Source organism: Frankliniella occidentalis, unplaced genomic scaffold, assembly GCF_000697945.3.
Source record: "Frankliniella occidentalis isolate FOCC.00 unplaced genomic scaffold, Focc_3.1 Scaffold26, whole genome shotgun sequence".
Taxonomy (NCBI): Eukaryota; Metazoa; Arthropoda; class Insecta; order Thysanoptera; family Thripidae; genus Frankliniella; species Frankliniella occidentalis.
Genome location: NW_026267156.1, coordinates 1,976,903 through 1,996,673, shown reverse-complemented (window position 1 = coordinate 1,996,673; position 19,771 = coordinate 1,976,903). Strand labels below are relative to the sequence as shown.

Here is a 19,771-nt window from a genome sequence, read left to right as displayed (position 1 = left end):
CCCTCCCCCCTCCCAGCACAGCGACAGCTCAGGCAGGCTGCGTTTACGTGGGGGTAACGTGGGGTTGCGAATTTGACAGCTTACACATTGCATTGACAGAAAGGTGTGACCTTACACCAGCTATGTCGAAAAATCCTAAGATCGAAGAAGGACTGGAATGTATCAGGAACGCAGAAAAGTGGTAAACTTGTTTATGTTTTCGAAAATAAAGCATTCTTTGAGCCCTCAGCATATGTATTGATTTTCTCATTTCGTGTCAGTGGAAGTCTGTTTTTGTTTGTTACTTAGTGCAAGTGACATCAGAAATTAAAGCCAAACGTATGTGTCATTCAGAAGCTTTCACTCTTCTCTGTCATAATGGTTTAATCCTGTTTATGAATACCAAAACCTCAGACGTTCAAAGATTTAGGTTAGGAAGGGCTGTCAATTTTTGTTGTCATGCCTTAACATTTACTTGCCTTCCTTTTTTGTACTAAACTAACCAGGCATTTTCCTTTTGTATCAGTTCAATCATAAAATTTTCCATCCTATCAAATTTCACAATGATGAATCAAATCATAATTTTACAGTTGTGCTTGTTACTTAGTTTAGAATGTTTTTCTGACGTATCGTTTAGCTATTTGTTATTATTGATCAAGTGTGAAATTTTTTTCAGCCTTAAAACATCACTTTTGAAATGGAGACCAGACTATGACTCGGCTGCAGATGAGTACAACAGAGCAGGTAAATTTTATTTCAGTAGCTGATTTTTTATTGTCTTCATTGAATGTGCTTTGATATAACATCTTACGATATGGTATCAGTCTTGGTTTAATATTTTGTTTTTTGCAGCTACTTGCTTTCGGAATGCTCGGTCCTTCCAACAATGCAAAGACTGTCTCTTCAAAGCAGCTGACTGCTATAAACAAAATAGATCGTATCCTTTATGATATTACCACTTGAGTAGATTCCCACGCTTGAACCGCTTAGACAATCAAGATCTATTTCAATCTAACTTATTATAATCTAAATTATTATTATCAGGGTATGAACATGGTCACTTTTACTGTGTTGTTTACTACATGTTACTTTTCTTTAACTTGTCAATAGATTTTTTCATGCCGCCAAGTAAGTTTTAAGTCATTTTCTCCATTTTCTTCTTATTCAGTCTATGTTAAGGAAAATCTGTTTTAACAATTCTAGCACTTCAAATTATCAAATTCAATGTGGTTCATTTCAAGCTGCCCGTAATGACTTCCTTTAAACCCAATGTTTTCAGATGCTTGGAGCAAGCCATGCTGATGAGTAGGGATCTTGGAAATTTATTAGAAGTAGCGTCTTTGGCAGAGAAAGCCTGTAGCTTGTATCAGCAGCATGGCTCATCAGAATCAGGAGCTCTTGCTTTGGATAAAGCAGCTAAAATAATTGAAGAGCAGCATCCAGAAGAGGCCCTCAAGCTGAATCAACATGCTGCAGATGTTGCAATGGTCTGTAATATGCCCTTATGTTTTTAAGTTGTTGTTTTTTTCTAACTGGCGTTTGAAATATGGTTTTAAATTATTATATCATTACAGACTGAGAATAATGTAAGACAATCAGCAGAATTTGTTGGCAAAGTCTCAAGGATTCTTGTTAAGCTTAAAAGGTATGAATCTTTTTCTCTTTGGCTGAACAAAACCTGTGAACAATTTTTCACTGATAGCTGTGTCATCTCTCTTTTTAATATTTAGCCCTAACTCTGAAACTTATGTTTTCTTTCTTACTTTCTTAAAAAGGTATGATCAAGCTGCTGATGCTATAAGACGAGAAATGGGTTTGCATGAACAATCAGAGCACGTACCTGCCATTGGCAGGCTGGCAGTGGCTCTTGTTTTAGTTCAGCTGGCAAGAGGTGACTATGTAGCTGCTGAAAAGGCGTTTAAGGAATGGGGAAATTGTTGTGAAGCTCCTGAGGTACAACAAGTCAAAATCTAAACTTATCTAAAGTATTTCATTTAAAATTTTAAAAATTTATGGAATATTTCTTTTGTGTATTGTGATGACTTGTAGGTTCAAACCCTAGAAATGCTTCTTCAAGGATTTGATGAAGAAGACTCTGATACTGTGAAACGAGCTTTGAACAGTCCATTTATTAAACACATGGATGTAGAGTATGCAAGACTTGCACGAGAATTGCCTTTGCCTCAGCCTACCACAGTTGCCCCAAAGGCAACTGTGAGAGAGAATGCGGCTCCATCATATGTCTCCCCAAATGCATCGTCTCAAACGGCCTCAGCTCAAGTTGATGTAAGGTTTTCAATCACTCAATGATCATTTACAACAGTATCATTAAGGTATTTTACTAACAAGTTTTCAACATTTTTAGTTTGAAGAAAGTGGTCAATCAGTTGGAGAGCATAGTGCACCAGCAGCCTCATCTGTTGCTGCTACCACTCCAGGAAGTGAAGATGAGTATGAGGGCGGTCTATGCTGAACCTGAGCTGATTGTAGAGTTCATGGTTTTACCTATAGACTGATGGCAATACTGTTATATCTGTTACTTCAACAATTGGTATTGGAGTAGTGTCACATTAATTTTCTTTTTAAGTGTCTTTGTTTTCCAATTGTGTTAATTTTTTGAGGGATAAGACACAAAAATTAATTGTTTCAGAACACATGATAGCAGAGGAAATGCTGAAATTTCTTAAATTATGGAGGGCAAGGGACTGGGGTGCCTTGTTTCATTTTTATTTAAAAGTCATGTAGATATTTTAGAAAGAATAGTTTGGTTAAAATCAATGCTGTCAATTTTTTTCTGAAAATTGTCCCTTTTTTATCCAATGTTCATTGAGAACACACATTTTAATACTGTTTCAAATTAAATAACTCTTCATGAATTTTCACCAGAAAAGATTTTGCTTCTTGCCCATCAGTTCAACTATTGTTCAAGTATATTTTCTTTCTTCCTTTGATATGCAAATTAAATTTTCCCACCAGCTCTTTGCTCACTGTGTTGTTATTACAGTAAATGACAATGGTTTATCTGTTCAAAAAATAAAATAAAAAAAATGACAACTTTAGAATTACCTGTACAAGTCCTTAATTTTGGTAACATGTAGACTTTTTAATAGAAATTTTCAATTATGTATTTAGCATTATTGAGTTTTTAAACAATGAAGTCATTACCACATATACGTGGCATCGGATTCAGTTTTGGCCCTTGCCTCTGCTGAGAACAGGTCAGGTTTAGATTGTGAGACAGAGGGTGGGAATCGATAACCCTGCTTTTACGCGGTTGTAACCGTTGACCTTTGAAACAGACCCTTCTTTTGGTTACATTATTTTCAATCAAATTTTTCTAGATAAAACAATTATCCATCCTTTTGATTTGTTTGTGAGAATTGTATCAAATCACTTATCAAATAGGCATGGGTTGCTTGGATGGAAGTGATATTTCTCTGTGTGTACAGTATGTTCAAATAAATCTAAGAAGTGGTTGTTACTGGAATTTTCTCAGAAACAGACCAACAGCTTTTGGAGTGACTGGCTCCTTTTGTAAAGCTCTTTTTACAGATTTTGGGCATATCTGCTAAATATCATTTAAAATGTACTGTACTTGGAAGTTGCCAGAATTCATTTTGGCTTGAGCCAGATATGTCTTACAAGAACTTTTCTCCGTAATTAAGCTTCTGTAGGCCTGTGATAGTCATTTGTATTACAAAAATGTACTGTATGTATATCAGCGTTATTCTTTGCTATTGTGGCATAGTCATGATGTGTCTTAACATAGCTTGTTATTGCCAAATTGTCTATTTTATTTCGATAATTCTATTTCTGATTGTTTTGTATCCAAGAATAAGGATACTTTGAAAAAAATTATTTTATCTGCTCTATATATTTGGCATATTTATAAGTGTTCAGACAGTTAAAATGTCGAGCAATAATGTTATATATATCTATATATGTATAGCTATCATTACCTATATATCAGTTCAAAGGTGATAATGGAGTCTTAATCAAGTGTGCTCCTCTGCTTTTGGGACTTTTTCTCACTTACAAGCTTTGGAATGCAACAATGAATATTGTTTTTGGATACTCCTGTATATTATTTATTGACGGTCAGTTTCATCTTTAGGTGCACAAGGCTGCTACCTTTTAAATGATATGATAAGGTTACCTATGAATGTTCCAATTTGTTTTGTTTACTACCTATGTGTATTAACTATTGGTGCTAGATGTGGAGTACCTTTACTTTGTTGTTGTTTTCCATCGATGAAAAGGTTAGACCTTGATGATTGTTACCTCTTTCTTTAAATGAAGCAAGTTACTATGTATCTTAGGATAAGAAATGTTTTTGGAAACATCCTTTGCACAGTGTCAATATTTTTCAAAAATCTTACATATTTATTTCAAATTATAAAGTAAATCTTGTTTGCACCCTCTTATATTAAATATCGAGGTACTGTAGTTTCCATTTTACATAGTTTTTGCTGTGACTTACATTTTACCTGCTTAATATGTAGGCTGTTTTTAATCATATGCAAATGTGAAATGTGGTTCATCATGTACAAATTAATCTTTTGTTATTAAAAAAATGAATAAAATCCTTAAAAAAAATAATCCTCAACTCTATGGCCATTCCTTCCTCATCTCAGTATTTTCGCCGCACATTTTCCTGGCGTATGGAGATTGAAACGAATCAGATGGAATTAACCGTCGCTCCATCATATCAAGAACGACAATCATTGTTAGAGGGAAGTTTGCAAAGAAAGAAGCGCGGCCGGCGGGCGTAGGGCGCGTCCTCCAAAACTGGTTACCTGGGGTGGTTTCTCGCCCGAAAAGCCATACAAGAGTATTTTAGCCTCCTGTTCGATAAGTCAGATTTATTCAACGACAGTTGCCTGAAATAATTATCAGTAATGTTCCGAAATGGTCCGCGCCGGTCACGGGCGCTCCGCGCGTTTGTGGTAGTGTTGGTCCCGAGTGTGTGTGAGAGAGATCCTTTTGTGTGTGTGCCGGCCATTCGCCGAGCCCGACTCCAGACGTGGCAAGAAACTGCCCAATCAGCGCTCGGCTCTCTCCGCGCTTAGAGCCCTTGTTCGGCCTTTGGTTTACTGTCGGGCGAGTGGTTCGTGTACGTCTAAATCTGAAGCAGACGAGTTGGCAACCACCCGTTTTCTCCCCATCAGTGAAAATATTATTGGGTCAGTATCAAAACTTCACCCCAAATACTGCTCTAACGAGTGGTAATGTTTCGGAAGAGCTCACCTCACAAGTTGTATGATTTCGGCGTTCTGCAATTAACCTAACTTAAGCCTACACGTAGATAGGCCAACCGCTCACCTGGGCCAGCGCTAGAGCTTCGCAAGCTTGCGTATTATAAATAACTCAAGGGGCCTAGTGGCCGGGCAATGTGCGGAAGTGTCAAAAATTATATTTGGGTCTCTGGAAGTAAGCGAATAATGTGCCCCCTTCCAGTCAACTCTGAATCTCTCTAAGTTTCTTCGTCACCTCGGTGGCTTATATTTCGCCCCCTTTTTCTGCCAAAGCCGCGAGTTTATCTTTTTTACATGATTTTGTTCTGACTAGAGTACACGTTTCTCTTCGGTGCAGCTGCCCGTTTCCTTCAATTTTACGAGTGGGTTCATTGACGAATTCTCTTGTAATCCCTTAGTCTGTTTTGGAGACTTGACTGATTGCTGAAAGATGTCTATGGGCTTAAGCACTACTTTTCTAATTCCTCGAATTTTTGGTTAATGTTTTAAAATTATGTTTTGTGAAGAAAAATTAATTTTCTTTACATGCTTTCTTCTCAGTTATGTGTTTCTTGTAATCCAACCAATATTTTTAGATCAAGTTAATTCAACGCCTAACCAGAATGATCCATTGTGTTTCAGGGGAAAATGGAGTTCCTCCTCATCTTTGGTGTTGCTATGCTTGTGACCGTCTTCATCGGCACAGCTGTGTACTTCATTATGACTTACGGCACCAAAGAAAAGACTTATGAAGAAGCTATTCTTGAACAGCGACAACGCTCAGAAGATGCCTTTTTCCTGGGAAAATCAGCCAAAGAAAAGCAGAAGGAGAAGAAATTGAAGAAAGCTGGCAAGAAAGTTAAGGAGAAGTCTGAGAAGGCTGCTGCTATGAGAGAAACTACTGACAGTGTGTCTAGTGATGAAATCGATCAGAATTCTCATTCTCACCACAAGAACCAACATGTAGCATTTGTTGCTGAACCTGCTATCATTGATGAACCACTTCCCTCAGCCACTCAGGTAAGTTGAATGAGATAGGGTCCAAAAAGAAAATAAATGTAATGTAAGAATATAGGAAGTTATACTAACAGTGGTCCCTGGTTTATCATTCCATTCAATGGTATCAACTCCCACTTCATTCAAAATTTCACTGTAATATGATCAAATTCTGAAAATTAAGGAATTATTTTCCTTGAAATTTTGGAAATGGCTTCTTATATTGTATCACCCAAATGGTGGAGGTTCACTAATTGAATGCTGTCTATGGTTAATCACTCATGGTTTCCATATTTTCCTTCCTCCACAATTGTTTCATAATCAATTGTCCATCTGGATTTGAGTAACAAGAACGGTAATCTAAATTCAAAAAAGGTTCCCCTCAGCAAAAACCATTAATTTTCTTGGATCTATAAGATTGTAAGGTAGAATCATCAAGGCCAGCTTTTTTCCAGGAAAAAAAGAAGAAAAAGGTAACTAAGGCAAAACCCATTCTCATTAACAAAGATGATGCTCAGTTAGTTTTGCAAGTTAGTCCTCCTCTTGATGTCAATCATTTTGAGACAATCCACCCCAAAGACGATTTGGAAATGCGCCGCCAGAGTGTAAGTTCTTTTTCAATGTCGGTGTCTGAGTAGAATAGAGTATATGTAGATGAATGTTTAGTTATGCTACATAGAAAGTCCTGTTTAGATCACTCCAATGCAGGTCTGCTTCTACCTACCTGCCTTCTTTTAGGGTTGTTACAAATCTCGAAATAAGGAAATATTCTGTTAAAATGCAAGTGGTTAGTGAAATTAGGAGGAGGTAAGCAGGAGTAAGATAGAAAGAGTTCCTTGATGTTGCCAAGCTGTACTTCTTGTGTTTTCTTTTGTGTCACTACCACCATGAAATTTCTTTAATTTATTTCTGAGAATGTGGAAAATTTTGTCTGCAAAGTCAGTTGTATAAATTCAGTTTTGAATACTTGTAACAACCCTGTTCTTTGCATGACTCTGTTATTACATATTAACATATGCCTTAATGTGTCATTATACTGATATGCAATTTATCCTTCAAATGTGAAAGTTCTAGCTCGTGGTACAGCAATAATATGCCCAGTTAAGGCAGCTGCTGCATAAATTGCTTTTGTTGTATTGTAGCCTGTCTAAATGTTATCAGGCATTCACCTCCCATTCATTCTGCACATATCTGTTATCTGTCTGTGCTTGCCAATGCAGTTTTCATTTGATGCTGACAACTACTTCCTTTTTTAAATATTTTTTTCAGAGGGATGAGTCAGCGGAACAGACCGGCAAAAAGGCAACTCTTAAACTGATCGAGGTTGAAAAAAGTAAGGCAGCGAAGAAAGATGTTGCCCCCAAGGTGGAAAAGACCCAGGCAGCTAAACCAGAGAAGCAAGTGGCTGCCAAGGCTGAGAAGGCGAACAACGTTTTAAAGGCGGAGAAGGCTGAACCGAAGGCCGCGGCGAAGGAGTCCCTCGAGAAGCAGGAGAAGGCTGCCCCGGTGCCAAAGGAGGAGAAGAAGACCCCGGTGCAGGAGACAGTCGTGGCGGTGGCCGCCAGTGTCGTCAGCGCGTCTGCGCCAGCGCCCAGCAAGAGCAAGAAGAAGAAGGGCGAGCTCACCCTGGAGCAGATGAGTAAGTGGAATCCTTTGGGGCGAGGCTTGCAGTGAGGGGAATGTCAACGACACGAGCGTCAGGAGAAAATGTGGGGGGGGGGGGGGAATCCTCGGGGCGAGCCAAGCGCCCCGGAGGAAACCCAACCGAGGGAAGAGAATCTGTTCCATTTTTCCCCCTCATTTCCTCTCGACCTTGACCGGTGGTGCCGGCCCGGCCGACGGCGACGTGGCTGTCAACGCGCCGGCTGGGCGGAGCGGGGGAGGGGAAGGGAGGGGGGGGGGCGCTTAACAAAACGAACAGAATTGTTCGGCTGTTGCGTAAGCGTCGTGGACCGCGCAGCGTGGGCCGCCTTCGGTGTCAGCTGGGCTCTTTTGGTCCAAAACGAATTCGGATGAATCCCGGATGAATCCGTACGTTCGCAGGGTGGCGCGCGGGTACGGCTCGTGGTGGCAATGCAGGCTGCTAGCTGCTGAGGCCCCCCCCCCCCCGCCATCTCTCTGATATTGTGGGTGTGGGCAGCATAACGGTCCCCGCGACGTCCGCCCTGCCCTTCCCTTCCTTCGCGGCCCGCGGCCTCTCACTCGGAGGACTCGTCTCGTGGCTGGCCGGTTGGTGGGGGGGGATCTTGTGTTGTGCCGGCTGCAGATGGCTGCAGCTGCGCGCGGCGAGCTCAATAAAGCAACACTTGCTGGCCCGGAAGGGGGAGGGGCGTGCTAGTTGTTTCTGAAATCCCTGTTCCACGGGCCCGGCTGATTAGCGACGAGCGCTCTCGTGTTCTTTCTGTGTCTTATCTTATCGCAAACATCCTGCGCGCGAGACTTTGTCGTGGACGGCTGACGCTCGTAGGACAGGTATTACATACCTGCAGAAGTGTGTAGGGGGAGGGGGGTGCAAATCCCTACCAAGTGGGTCATATCGCGGCTCTTCCTCGTGGCGGGCAAGGCGAGCGTGGCGTGGTGCAATGTTGCAATGATGGGGACCTCCCTCTGCCGGTCACCCGCTGCGCTCAGAGAGGACTTCCCTGCTCCGGCAGGAGGCGCGCGAGCGCTGCTCGAAGCCGAACTGCTGCTCTCTACCCCCTCCTTCCTGTCACTCTGACTAAGCTGTTTCGTCGCCGGGCCGAACTCTTATCGCGGTCGGGAGGACTTTTCGCTGTCACCTGCTGCACTAGCTGCACCCACCCTACGCGAACGTGAAGCCACACCCCCCCCCCTTCCCCTCCCCTCCCACGAGGCCTCCATGAGGCCTCCACGGAGGACGACGGAGGAGGTTGTTTTTGTTTCAAATTATAGCATTCATATCGTGATGGTAACTTCTGATGAAGATGCTATTCTTAAGTTTAGAAAAAGCTATGGCCGTTTTCGGGCTGCTATCTACCGTGGGACGTGGGACCAACGTCGTGGCTCGGGTCGACTTCTTGGGCTGTCCAGTCCAGTCAGTGGTCTCCCACCCCACCCCCACCCCGTCCTCCTATCGGCACTTGCATGCGTAAACAGTGTGTGACGAGCCCGACCCGCGCTGTTCCCACACTGTGTTGTTGGTTAGGGCTCTATTGTTAGTCCGTGCCAAAGCTTGCCACCACGATGCTGGAGACGGACTTCTTCTGTTTGTCTCTCTCAATTTTTTACATGTAAATAAACAGAAATTTCTGTTTTGAAACTAAAGTGAGGAGGAATAGAGGTCGGGGGGGGGGGAATTCCAAGCGGCTCAGCAGACGTCTTTGCCTCCCGCCGCCCTCGTCACGGTTCGGCTTTTATGAATGATTAATTTATTTACTGTAGCGATTGATCTGCCGTTGTCGTCTGGGCGTATCATGGAAATGAATTCTTCTTTGGAAATTGAGCGGTCGATTACCCCCCCCCCTCTTCCCCCCATCGCTCCAATGAGCCCAGTGGCCCATTGGCTCCGCCGGTCCGGTCCGCGCCCGCCCCGTGGCGTGGCGTGTCCTCACAAGGTCCTTGTGTCGTTAATTTGGCGCGCCCATCGACAATTCCGGCCGGCTCGATAGAGTCGCAGGCATGCCCTGGGTTGCCACGCGTCAGGAAAATGTTGAGGTTTTGAAATGTCGCGAAAATCTGGAAATTGGGGTAAAATTTTCTGGAAAAGTGGCTTCAGGTGCGATAAACCAACCAAGAGACAGTGAGCGCCGCGGTGGCGGTGGCCCGCCCCTCTCAGCGCAGCTTTGAGCCTCCAGGCACTCTTTTTAAAATCTCAGGAAAACTCTCCTTTGTCTGGATTTTGTCAGGAAAATCCCAAGAAATTTTGAAATGCCTGCCCCCCCCCCCCCCCCCCCCCCCCCCCCCACACACACACACACGCACCAACGCGCCCGCTCACTCTCATGTCAAAGAATCAATGAATACAAACTAAAATCTGTTACCTACTAAGCTGGAAATTCTCAAGAGCTTCTGCCATGTTTGGAGATTCATTTAATTATCCCGCCCTCCTGCTTTGAAAAAGCTATCTAGGCGGTGAAGATGTACTCACCCTCATATTTATCTCTTTTTCTAGCTGCTGGTCGTGATGGTATCAATGCCAATCTACTGGAGCCTCTTATTCACAAAGCTGAACTTTCTCGTTCTGAAATTCAAAATCTGATTGATCTGTTATTGAACAAACAGCAAGGATCAGAGACAGAGGTTGCTGAATGGAATGAGGTAGCTTGTTGCAAATTTAATTTATTTGATTTTCTGCTGGGATGGTAAGATGTTGATTGCCTTAGTTTTTCTACTTTGTCATTGTCTGTTTCAGGGGCGACAGGATCCTATGATGAAGCTCAAGAAAGCATATGCTGAGAAGGAGAAGGCCTTACAGGAGGAGCAATCAGCTTCTTTGGTAATATTTCTTTATTTTTTGCTGTCTGTAGAGCTTGTGATGGATGACTGTGAACAGATTTTCAACCTTAACTATTTTTAGGCTCTGCAAAATAAACTGAGGGAAGTGCGTGCTGAGTCCAACTCTGAGCGCTCCCGTCTGACTGCTGTCAACAAACAGCTGGAGGAAAAGCTTCTAAACCGCACCAATGAGATTGCCGCAGCTACCGCCAAGTTCCATCATGAAAAGCACACTCTTGCCCAACAACTTCAGCAGGTATGGGTTACTCAAATTTCTTTGTGTGCCTAGCACTTTATTAGTCCATTGCTACCTTTGTCATATACTATCTATCTGTTAGCAATTTTCAAATTTCATCTGTCTAAATCTTCAAATATTTACTATTTTTTACACAGTTGAAGCACCAGCTGGATCAAGAACACCAACTCATCAGAAAATATCAAGATGAGCTTGGTCAGGCGCAAAATGCCATGCAAACTCAACAGACATTGGAACATCATATTGCTAACTTGAATTTACAGCTTTCGGGACAAAATAATCAGATTGGTATTCTTCAGCAACAAGTTGGAGAGAACCAAACTGCTGTTCAACAGTGTGAACTATTGTCAGCTCAAGTCGCCCAACTTCAGGAACAACTAAAGAATGCTCAGAACTCTAACCAGGGAGAAGTCCACTCCAAGCAAAAGCAATTGAACGTATGTACTGGAATACCAACTACTCCTTTGGCTCCATTAAATGACATTTTCAAAACAATGTTTGGGTTTTAATTTCCATTAGGAAATAAAGGCTGCTAAGGAGGAAGTTGAACGCCAGTTATCTGCCGCAAGGCAGCGAGAAGGACAACTCAGCTCTGAACTGGCTAAGCTGAAGGACCTTTCTGCTCAACGGCAGTCTGAAATAGAGAAACTCTCTGCTGAAGCTGCAGAGGTTTCCAAACTCCGTGAAGAAAATGAATCTTTGACTTCCCAGGTTAGTTTCTTAATTTTAAGGTAATAGCTTTTCTTGTCACTTCTTACAGGGTAGTTAAAGATGAATAATCGATTGTATTTACTCTCTAGTTTTCTCTTGTGAGTCAACTTCAGAAGGAGGCTCGTCAGTTAAGAGAGGAGAATGAATCACTTGCTGCTCAGGTTACTGCGGTCACCGAACGTCCTGCAGCTGAAGGACGTGAGAATGGTGATGTTGTGGAGGAGAAGCATGCTGATGGGAAACTTGCCTCAGCCCAATTAATAAATGAGTAAGTGTTCAATAGGATTTATATTATTGCTCAAATTATAGTATATAGTTCTCACTTTTTTACCTCTTCTTATTACTAGCCTGCGAGAAAAAGATTTGCAAGTAGAAGAGCTACTTGAACAAGTCAAACAAGCAGAGAAGTCGGCCAGCAGCACCATTGACTCTCTGAAGTCCGAAATCAATGCCCACAAAAATGAAGTAGCTCTACTTACCACAGAGCTTGACCAGCAAAGGAAAAAAAATGATGTGAGTTCAAGACCATTTCCAAGTAAAACTACTAGCATCCTTGCTTTTTGTTTCAACTTGATATCAATGGATACTCTGAATGCAAAAGAATGAATGAGACATGGATATATTGGGGTGTTACGCATTGCTCAGGCTTTTATGCATGACTAACATGGTGATATTTCCTTGTTTGGTTAAAAAAGTTGGAATACATTTCTCATGTAAAATTTTAGTGTCAAAAGATGCCAGGTGTCATTGTTTTCAAAACATGTCATTGGATTTATTAACATTTACTGTTGTGTTAAAGTTTAAATTCAAAGTAACGTGCTTCAGACATCTTAAAAGTTCAATGAACTCAAATACAGTAGTTTTATTGAAGAATTCAGGCATTAAATACAGAGTAGTCAGACTCTACTCATACCTTTGGAAATTTTAGTGATCTAACAGCTTGTGTGGTTTTCATTTAGGAATTAAGAAATAAAAACTACAAGGCCATGGATGCTCTTACAGCATCAGAAAAGATGTTCCAATCAAAAATACAGGAAACAGAGAAAGTTGTTCATGTAAGTCTCTTCTTTCTGCTCTCTCAATTCTTGCTCCTTTTCAAATGTATTGCATGGGGTTTTGGGTGATATGTTTTAAGTTTGGTTTCTGTTAAGTCTATCTTTCCTCAAGTGTTTACCTTTGTATCTGGTTTAAGTCAAGTTTACCTGTACACCTATATATTTCATATGTAAATTATTTATTTCTCATATAGTCTCTTAACATTATGCCTTCCTTCTTTAGGAGGCTGAAAAAGCCATCCAAGTAGCAGAGGAAAAAAAGATGCAAGCAGCACTCCAGCGGTTGTTCCCATCCATTACTGTTGAAGAAAAAGTGCACGACCAATGGGTGAAAAAATTCAGTGCTGCTGTCAGCAAACATATAACTGAATTAAGCAGTAAGCAGTCATCAAAGCAGCTGCCGGATGATGACCAGTCAGCTGTTATAGCTGAATTAGAAAAACGTAACTCACAACTGTCTGGTATGGTTACAAACTACAAGAGAATCATCGAAGACACTGTATGTATTGACACTGTCAATAATGATTACACATTAATGTTACTTGCTGGCATTTTCTATTATACCTACAATTATGTATTTTCAGGAGGGTATGCTGAACAAACTTCAACTTCATGTAGAGGCTGAAGAAACTAAGTGGCAACAACAACTTGCTGACAAAGAAGCTGAGCTGGCAACAGTTATTCGTGAAAGGGATGACCTGCGCAACCATTCATCCGGAGATAAGGTAAATGGGGTTTGTGGCATTTCTTGCCATGCAATTCTCAGAAATGAATATGTATCTAGTAACTTGTTTGGAGCCTTCACTCCCTTCAGTAGGGATAATGCCTGGTAACTTTATCTATTCCAACCAAATTCTCAGAGAAAGAAAGAAAAAATACTTTAAATTATGTTATGTTCTCCCTGACAGTTCTCTTTTCTATTACTGTGTTCTTACTGATTTTCTTCTCTATTTCCTTACTTGTACGGAGTACTTTATGTTAACAAAGCATGCAAGGCATATTGGTAGCCGTTTTATCTTTCAGGCCTCTGCGGGCACCGATATTTGTGGGATTCACTTTGCATATAACTGTATTGAAAAATCTCTACCCTCAATCGTGCAGGAGGTATGAAGTTCTTAACCATGCCTCAATGGTGTCTTTCAAATTTTGTGTGTGCTGGGAATGTTTTTCCAGAAAATTCTAGGGCTTTCATGAAGCTTGTTGTGATCAAGAACTTCTCTTGTCCTCAGCTTCTGCCTTTTCTCTATACAAATCTGGCACTCTATTAATTATGTTCCATTAACTCTTACCAGGAAAGTTTGTTCTTTTGAATGCCTGTGTGTAACTGTGTTATGAATTTTCTCAATCAATTGTACATACAAATATTTTCACAAATAAGAGACAATTTCTATTAGTTTCTACAGTATCTGTAACATTTAGGGGTCCAAAATTGTTTTTCAAAATGCATGTGCTTTTGTGATGACATACTAACTTGGTTGTTTTTTTGTATGGTACTTGTTTTTGCTAAAACGGTGTTGAGATACAACCTTTTCATGTAATTCCCAGCTACTATAGATAATTCTACCAAAATTAATTTTTTCTTTTTCTGTTTTGTTTTCATCTTTGTCAAGGTTGACACCCAATTAGGAGAGCTCCAGAACAAACTTCAATCTGTGGAGGCTGAGAGAAATAGCCTGAAATCCCAGCTCTCAACTAGTAAAGATACACTCTCTACAATTGACCAACTAAAAGAAGTATGTATTCATCCGTCTTGTCAGTTTGGTGTTAGACAGGATGTCCCATAGGCCGCTTGCTTTTGAGGTTGTACTGTACCATATGCAGGCTTGCAGGCGGGCTTGCCTATCGTCGCTCACTGTGGTGCCTTATGGCTCCTAGCGACAAGGCAACCTGCCCTCACACCTTAATGCGGTGTAGGATAACCACAATATAATACAGGGCCTATGGTTCACTTTGTACCTAGATTGAATAGTACTCCAGGATGAGATCTCAAAATTATCATTGTTTGTAGGAACGCAATCGTCTCTCAGCTGACTTGGCAGCAGAACAGGCTAAGGCCTTAGACCAATCAAATCAGTTAGCCAAATTGAAGTCGCTCTTAGAGGAGACAGAAAATGCAATTTCACAAGAGAAGGCTAGTTCACAACAGTTAAAGGAAGAAATAGAAAAACTGAAGGTTTGTAAATTGAAGTTATTACAGAACCTTTGTCTTGTCACTTCCTTTTGGTTGAAATTCATCTTTATGACAAATTAACATTATTGTTGCTTGTAATTTTAGGAAAGTCACCCAGCAATACCTGCAAGCCCTGTCCCATCTGTTCACAATGGTGCCACAAACGGTCCATCAGTGGAACCAGCCTCTGCTGAGGTAAGTTGCTCTTCTTTGTCATTCTTGACTGTGTAGGTAACATTTTAACATTGATTGGCATACATGTTGCAATTAGTTGAGATAGAATTACTTTGTTTCTAACTGAATTTTGGTTTAATGTAGAGCTTAGCAGTTTTGTTGTACGGATTTGTTTTGTTAATAACCGTAACCCATGAGGAGATGCCATGAATGTTGCAACTTTTCCCAGTCATTTATAATTTCTATAATTTATGCTAAAATTTTAGTCTTTTGATTTTAACACTATTATTATTCATTCACTGGAAGTTTCTTATTTTTCAATACTTGCTCCTAGGTATTATAGTTTGAGTTTTGCAGCCGTAAACATTCTAGACAGCTTGCTCTGGTAATATACTTGGTGTCAAAGTCTTACACGAAAATAGGTTGTTCTACCATTACATATTACATTTAATTTAACATTCATGTAGATGAATTGTGATTGCCTGAGTCTGTATATTTATGGTTTATCAAATTATTTTAGTTGTATTACATGGTCTAATGTGGCTGCAAGCTCAAGCTTTTGCTAGCTCTGTAGTGTGTAGCTGTAGCTGGTTAATTGGTGGATAGTTTGAATTGGGACTAGAAAAATAGTTGTAGATTTAATAGGTTAGTGACTAGTATGTCTGTCATATCTATTTCAATGCACTCCTTTCTTTAGCATGTAAATACTACACTTTCTAGCTTTGGCAACACAAACATTTTATTATTACAATAAAATATGTGAATCCCCTAATTCTTTGTAAAGGCAGGGCTTTTGGGCTATTCAGAATTTGTCCAAAAGTCTCACCATCATTACGTGGCCAGGGACATATGACACAATTTTTTTCAATAACCGTGTGTTTTTATCCTAACAGAAAGCAGCTTCTTCTAAGAAGAAATTATCAGGTAATCATTTAATGATGCCAGAATAAAAGCTTGATCATGTGTGTGGCTTCTATATTCAAGCAACTGCTCAACACACTACTAGAGACATTGTGTGCTTTTGGTTGGCTGTTTGTTTTTGGGATTGACTATCACAACCTTACGCACATCACTGTGTGCTTGCGTAGCAAAAGTAACTTGGAAGATGAAATCATTGAATTCCAAATGAAAATTTCAGATGGGCATTGTATACCGTTGTTTTATCAATTGTCATTAACTATTCAAATCAAAATTCCATTCAAAATGCTGAAAATTTCCAGCAAGCGTTTATAGTTAATGATAGGAAACCCATTCATCATCGTATTGAATGTTAATAATTATGGGTTCCTTAAATGATCCACTGTAGCACATCTAAAACCTATACAGCTGTCTCATCTTATTCTCTTAACTCAAGAACTAAATCCCAACTACCATAACAGTTCAGAGAGAACGCCACTTCCTTTGTTGCATGCACAAACTGTGCTCACATTGCTTTATGCATGGCTTTGTCTTTGTTGGTGGTGTAGTTAATTATGCTGATAATTATTTCCTCTGATCAAAGTAGATTGCTTTCTAATGAACGCGCAAATTGAGTACTTAAACTGCATGTACATTTCTTTATGTTGTATATTAGTTGACAATTCTCATCTTCATCTTAAAACATAAATTAAGTTGCTATTATAATGCATGTTTATTAAGTCTCTATTTACATAATGTAGTTTCCATTTTGTTTTCTTAATGACACTGTGTACGTCTTTTGGCAGGTTGGTTCAAAAAGAAAACTGTAGGCTCTAAGTCCCCTCAGCATTCACCCAACTTATCAGCGAGAGGTGATGATTTTTTGACCAATGAAAGAATGGAGTCTTCATGAGGTCAAGAAATACTTTCAGCGCCATTATCATCCTTATAGTAAGAAGATATTTTGAATCATTTCTGTTCAATGAATTTGTCTGAACTTTATATAAACTTGTGGCAAGAAAGGGCCTATGGCAGCTGTGTGACAATAACACACAATTTAGCGTAAGCCACTTAATTATGGAATGCAAGACCAATACTTCAACTGATGCTGTAAAAGCACAATGACTGAGATATGAATATATGTGACTGTGTTCTTGATCTTTCTTGTACTGTAATATTTTTATCATCTATTGATTATCAAAACAACTGAATTCATTTTCTTGTGATTTGCAAGAAAGAAAATCATACCAATCATTCATTCATTCATATTATACCTTGATAAAGTGTAGGAACTGAGTTTCAATTTGTTGTGAAATTGAGCCATTTTATGTGAGACATTCCATCTGCTTCTGGCTTGCAAAAGTATGTGTTAATTATTTAAGACACTGAAGATGAAAGTTACCTTCCTTATTGAAGAAGCCAGTGATCAATTCTATGTATTTAATTTCATGCCCAATGCCTTTTGATCCGGAAAGTTTTTTATAAAATTTCCAGGCTTGGCTTTTAACCTTCCTTTACTCATTGAGAATGATTTCTCATATGAAGTTTCCTGCTGATTTGTTATATGTTTTGCCATGGACGAGGCTGCGATCAACATTTCAACATTTTCCCATCATTTCATATATAGATAGTTAAAGATGTGTGACAATTTTTTTTATACAATCAACTTTTTTTATCCTCTTAGCTTTTTACTTTTCTCTAAATTGTGATGTTCAGGGTTGGATAATGAACTAAGAACAATGAATTTACCGTAATTTAAAAAGAAGGGTAAAACCTACCCTTGTATTCTACAAAATGCTTTGATATAAGCATTGTTTTTACAGGGCATCTGCCTTGGAAAGTTGTCCTCTCGGGCCCTGATGCATTCTTCGATGCTTTGCTTGAAAATAGTTGTTAGTGGAATTTTTTAGGCACATGCTTTGTATGCATATATCAGATGGGATATTGAAGTGTTAATAGCAATAAAAATATAGTTGCTTGTTAGCTGCTGTTACCTTTGCATCAAGGGGAGTTATGAGATTAAGTTTGTTTTGGAAAGCTTCTCATGTCAGTTTTAAACATAAATCCTTGATTTATGAATTGATGGGATTTTATTAATTTCATGATAGCTTTTCATTGTTATGCTTTGTGACTTTATTGTTTATGAGAAATTATTGAAAATAAACTACTATATGTTATTATAGTGCAGGATAAAATATTCAGCAGCTTTCTTCCTTATGACCTGTATTTGGTGAATACTAGTCAGGCTATAACAGCATCCAGTGAAAGTTAGACTATTGTGAGAGCTGACTTACAGGGGACCATGTTCCTTTGAATCTCTAGTGCCAAGTTCTTTATGTTGAAGCACTAATAATTGTGCATTTATAAGCTGCTACATTTTTATCTTGCATTATAAGCCTTTTCAGTTTTATATATTGCTGCTAGCTATTATATCTTGTATTTAAAACTTTTTTTATTAAACTATGAAAGCTGACAGCATGGTGAATTTCTGTGTGATCATGATTATTTTTGCTAATGAATTTATCTTTTCAGCCTGGAAAGATGTGTATTTGTGTTAAAGACATTCTAAACTCTTGGTTAAGTTAAAATTCATTTTGTAAATTTGCCAGTAAGAGCTTGTTTACTCTCTCTCTGAGTTGTAAGTACTCAATCAGTTCATCAAATGAGTGACAATGTTCCTGCATTAAGACATGTGGATTGGTGTCTAGTTTCTACCTTGCTCAATTGTTACCAAGCACAACCAGCAGGATTTGCGTTTGGGCAATGAAGTCTGCCAAATATGGTAATACTCATGCATCATTGTACCATGAATGGGTCTAGCTTTGAGATGGAACAAAGAAATGAACTCTTGTCCCTTTTATAATGACTATTTCTATTAGAGGCTACCTGGTTAGCATTGCTCCACGTCAAGTGATTTCAGAGTTGGCTGGGCCAAATACCTATTACCAGTGTACACCTGACCACTCTAATGGTTAATTCCTTTTACTGTTTATAATATTTGTTTTTTTTTATTATTTTTGGTTTGCAGAGGAAACAAGTTTACTGTCCAAAAATCATATTGCTACACTTAGTTTAATATTGCACTATAATATCATTCTTCTTTTTGAATTTTTGTAACGTAAATTGTGATTTTAGACGTCTAAGCACTCATGGTAAATGTCTTGGAAACCCCTTTTGATACTGATAATCAGTGATAAACTTGAGAGTATGATGACCATGCTGTACTTACTGTCTGTAAAGCCTGTACTGATATGATTCCGTTCCTGTTTAGATTCCTCTTTAATTTTATACCATATAAATTAGATAATTAAGCTCATTGTGTGGTAATGGTGCAATATTGGTACATTGTCAATTTTTTTATTGTATCTCTTTGTGGTAATGAATATGGTCTACCCTTCTGTTATTTTTCCTTATTTTCCCTTAATTACTATACTTGGTGAGTGAAAGGATACATAGACCAGTTTAGGAATAGATTGTGTTGACCTGGTGGCACGAAAATTTAACAGTGGGTAAAATGGGGTGCTGTCTAACCACTCTAAAACCATTTTCTGTGGTGATGTTATTTTTCTTTGATTTTTCAATTTTATGCCTGATAGAAAGGCTAGCCCATCCACACCCAGCGTTTACTGAATTCAATGTGGGAGCAGGTATGTGAGGACATGCGTACATTTAGGAAAGATCAATACCAAAACAATAAATAAAAAAGCAAGTTAAAATCAGGTTGTAAGGAGCTTAGCCCAGTCTGGAACAGGTTTTTCCCCATTTTGTTAATAACATTGGTAGAAGAAATTGTATCTAACAACGTTTACCTCGTTGCAGAACAAACTGACAGTAGCCGAACAAC

At 39.5% G+C, this 19,771-nt stretch overlaps 2 protein-coding genes and 1 long non-coding RNA gene across 8 annotated transcripts; 2 read left to right on the top strand and 1 right to left on the bottom strand.

The window, feature by feature from the left end:
- The first annotated feature begins 13 nt into the window (after positions 1–13).
- On the top strand, positions 14–4,578 carry LOC113213824 (gamma-soluble NSF attachment protein). The gene is made up of 9 exons (XM_026433016.2): positions 14–181; positions 656–723; positions 832–916; positions 1,090–1,107; positions 1,259–1,466; positions 1,554–1,624; positions 1,755–1,932; positions 2,029–2,265; positions 2,345–4,578. The coding sequence occupies exons 1-9, from the start codon at positions 123–125 to the stop codon at positions 2,450–2,452; spliced, it is 1,032 nt and encodes a 343-aa protein (XP_026288801.1). The 5' UTR covers positions 14–122; the 3' UTR covers positions 2,453–4,578.
- Positions 4,338–4,924, bottom strand: LOC113213826 (uncharacterized). Its single transcript, XR_003303780.2, has 2 exons — positions 4,776–4,924; positions 4,338–4,677 (listed from the first exon to the last, which is right to left on the bottom strand). It is a non-coding gene; the product is annotated as an uncharacterized LOC113213826 (long non-coding RNA).
- A 93-nt stretch (positions 4,925–5,017) lies between these two features.
- LOC113213819 (nucleoprotein TPR) lies at positions 5,018–19,325 on the top strand. Of its 6 annotated transcripts, none has more exons than XM_026433004.2 (20): positions 5,018–5,162; positions 5,856–6,233; positions 6,665–6,814; positions 7,479–7,848; positions 10,342–10,487; positions 10,582–10,665; positions 10,747–10,920; positions 11,058–11,357; positions 11,440–11,631; positions 11,721–11,899; positions 11,979–12,144; positions 12,591–12,686; positions 12,910–13,185; positions 13,271–13,411; positions 13,710–13,790; positions 14,297–14,419; positions 14,695–14,859; positions 14,962–15,051; positions 15,924–15,954; positions 16,734–19,325. In XM_026433004.2, the coding sequence occupies exons 2-20, from the start codon at positions 5,862–5,864 to the stop codon at positions 16,838–16,840; spliced, it is 3,243 nt and encodes a 1,080-aa protein (XP_026288789.1). In that variant the 5' UTR covers positions 5,018–5,162; positions 5,856–5,861; the 3' UTR covers positions 16,841–19,325. The 6 variants fall into 6 exon arrangements, with proteins under 6 accessions (XP_026288789.1, XP_026288793.1, XP_026288791.1 ...); XM_052265340.1 differs by lacking the exon at positions 5,018–5,162 and adding an exon at positions 5,288–5,409; XM_026433008.2 differs by lacking the exon at positions 6,665–6,814.
- The last annotated feature ends 446 nt before the right edge of the window (positions 19,326–19,771 follow it).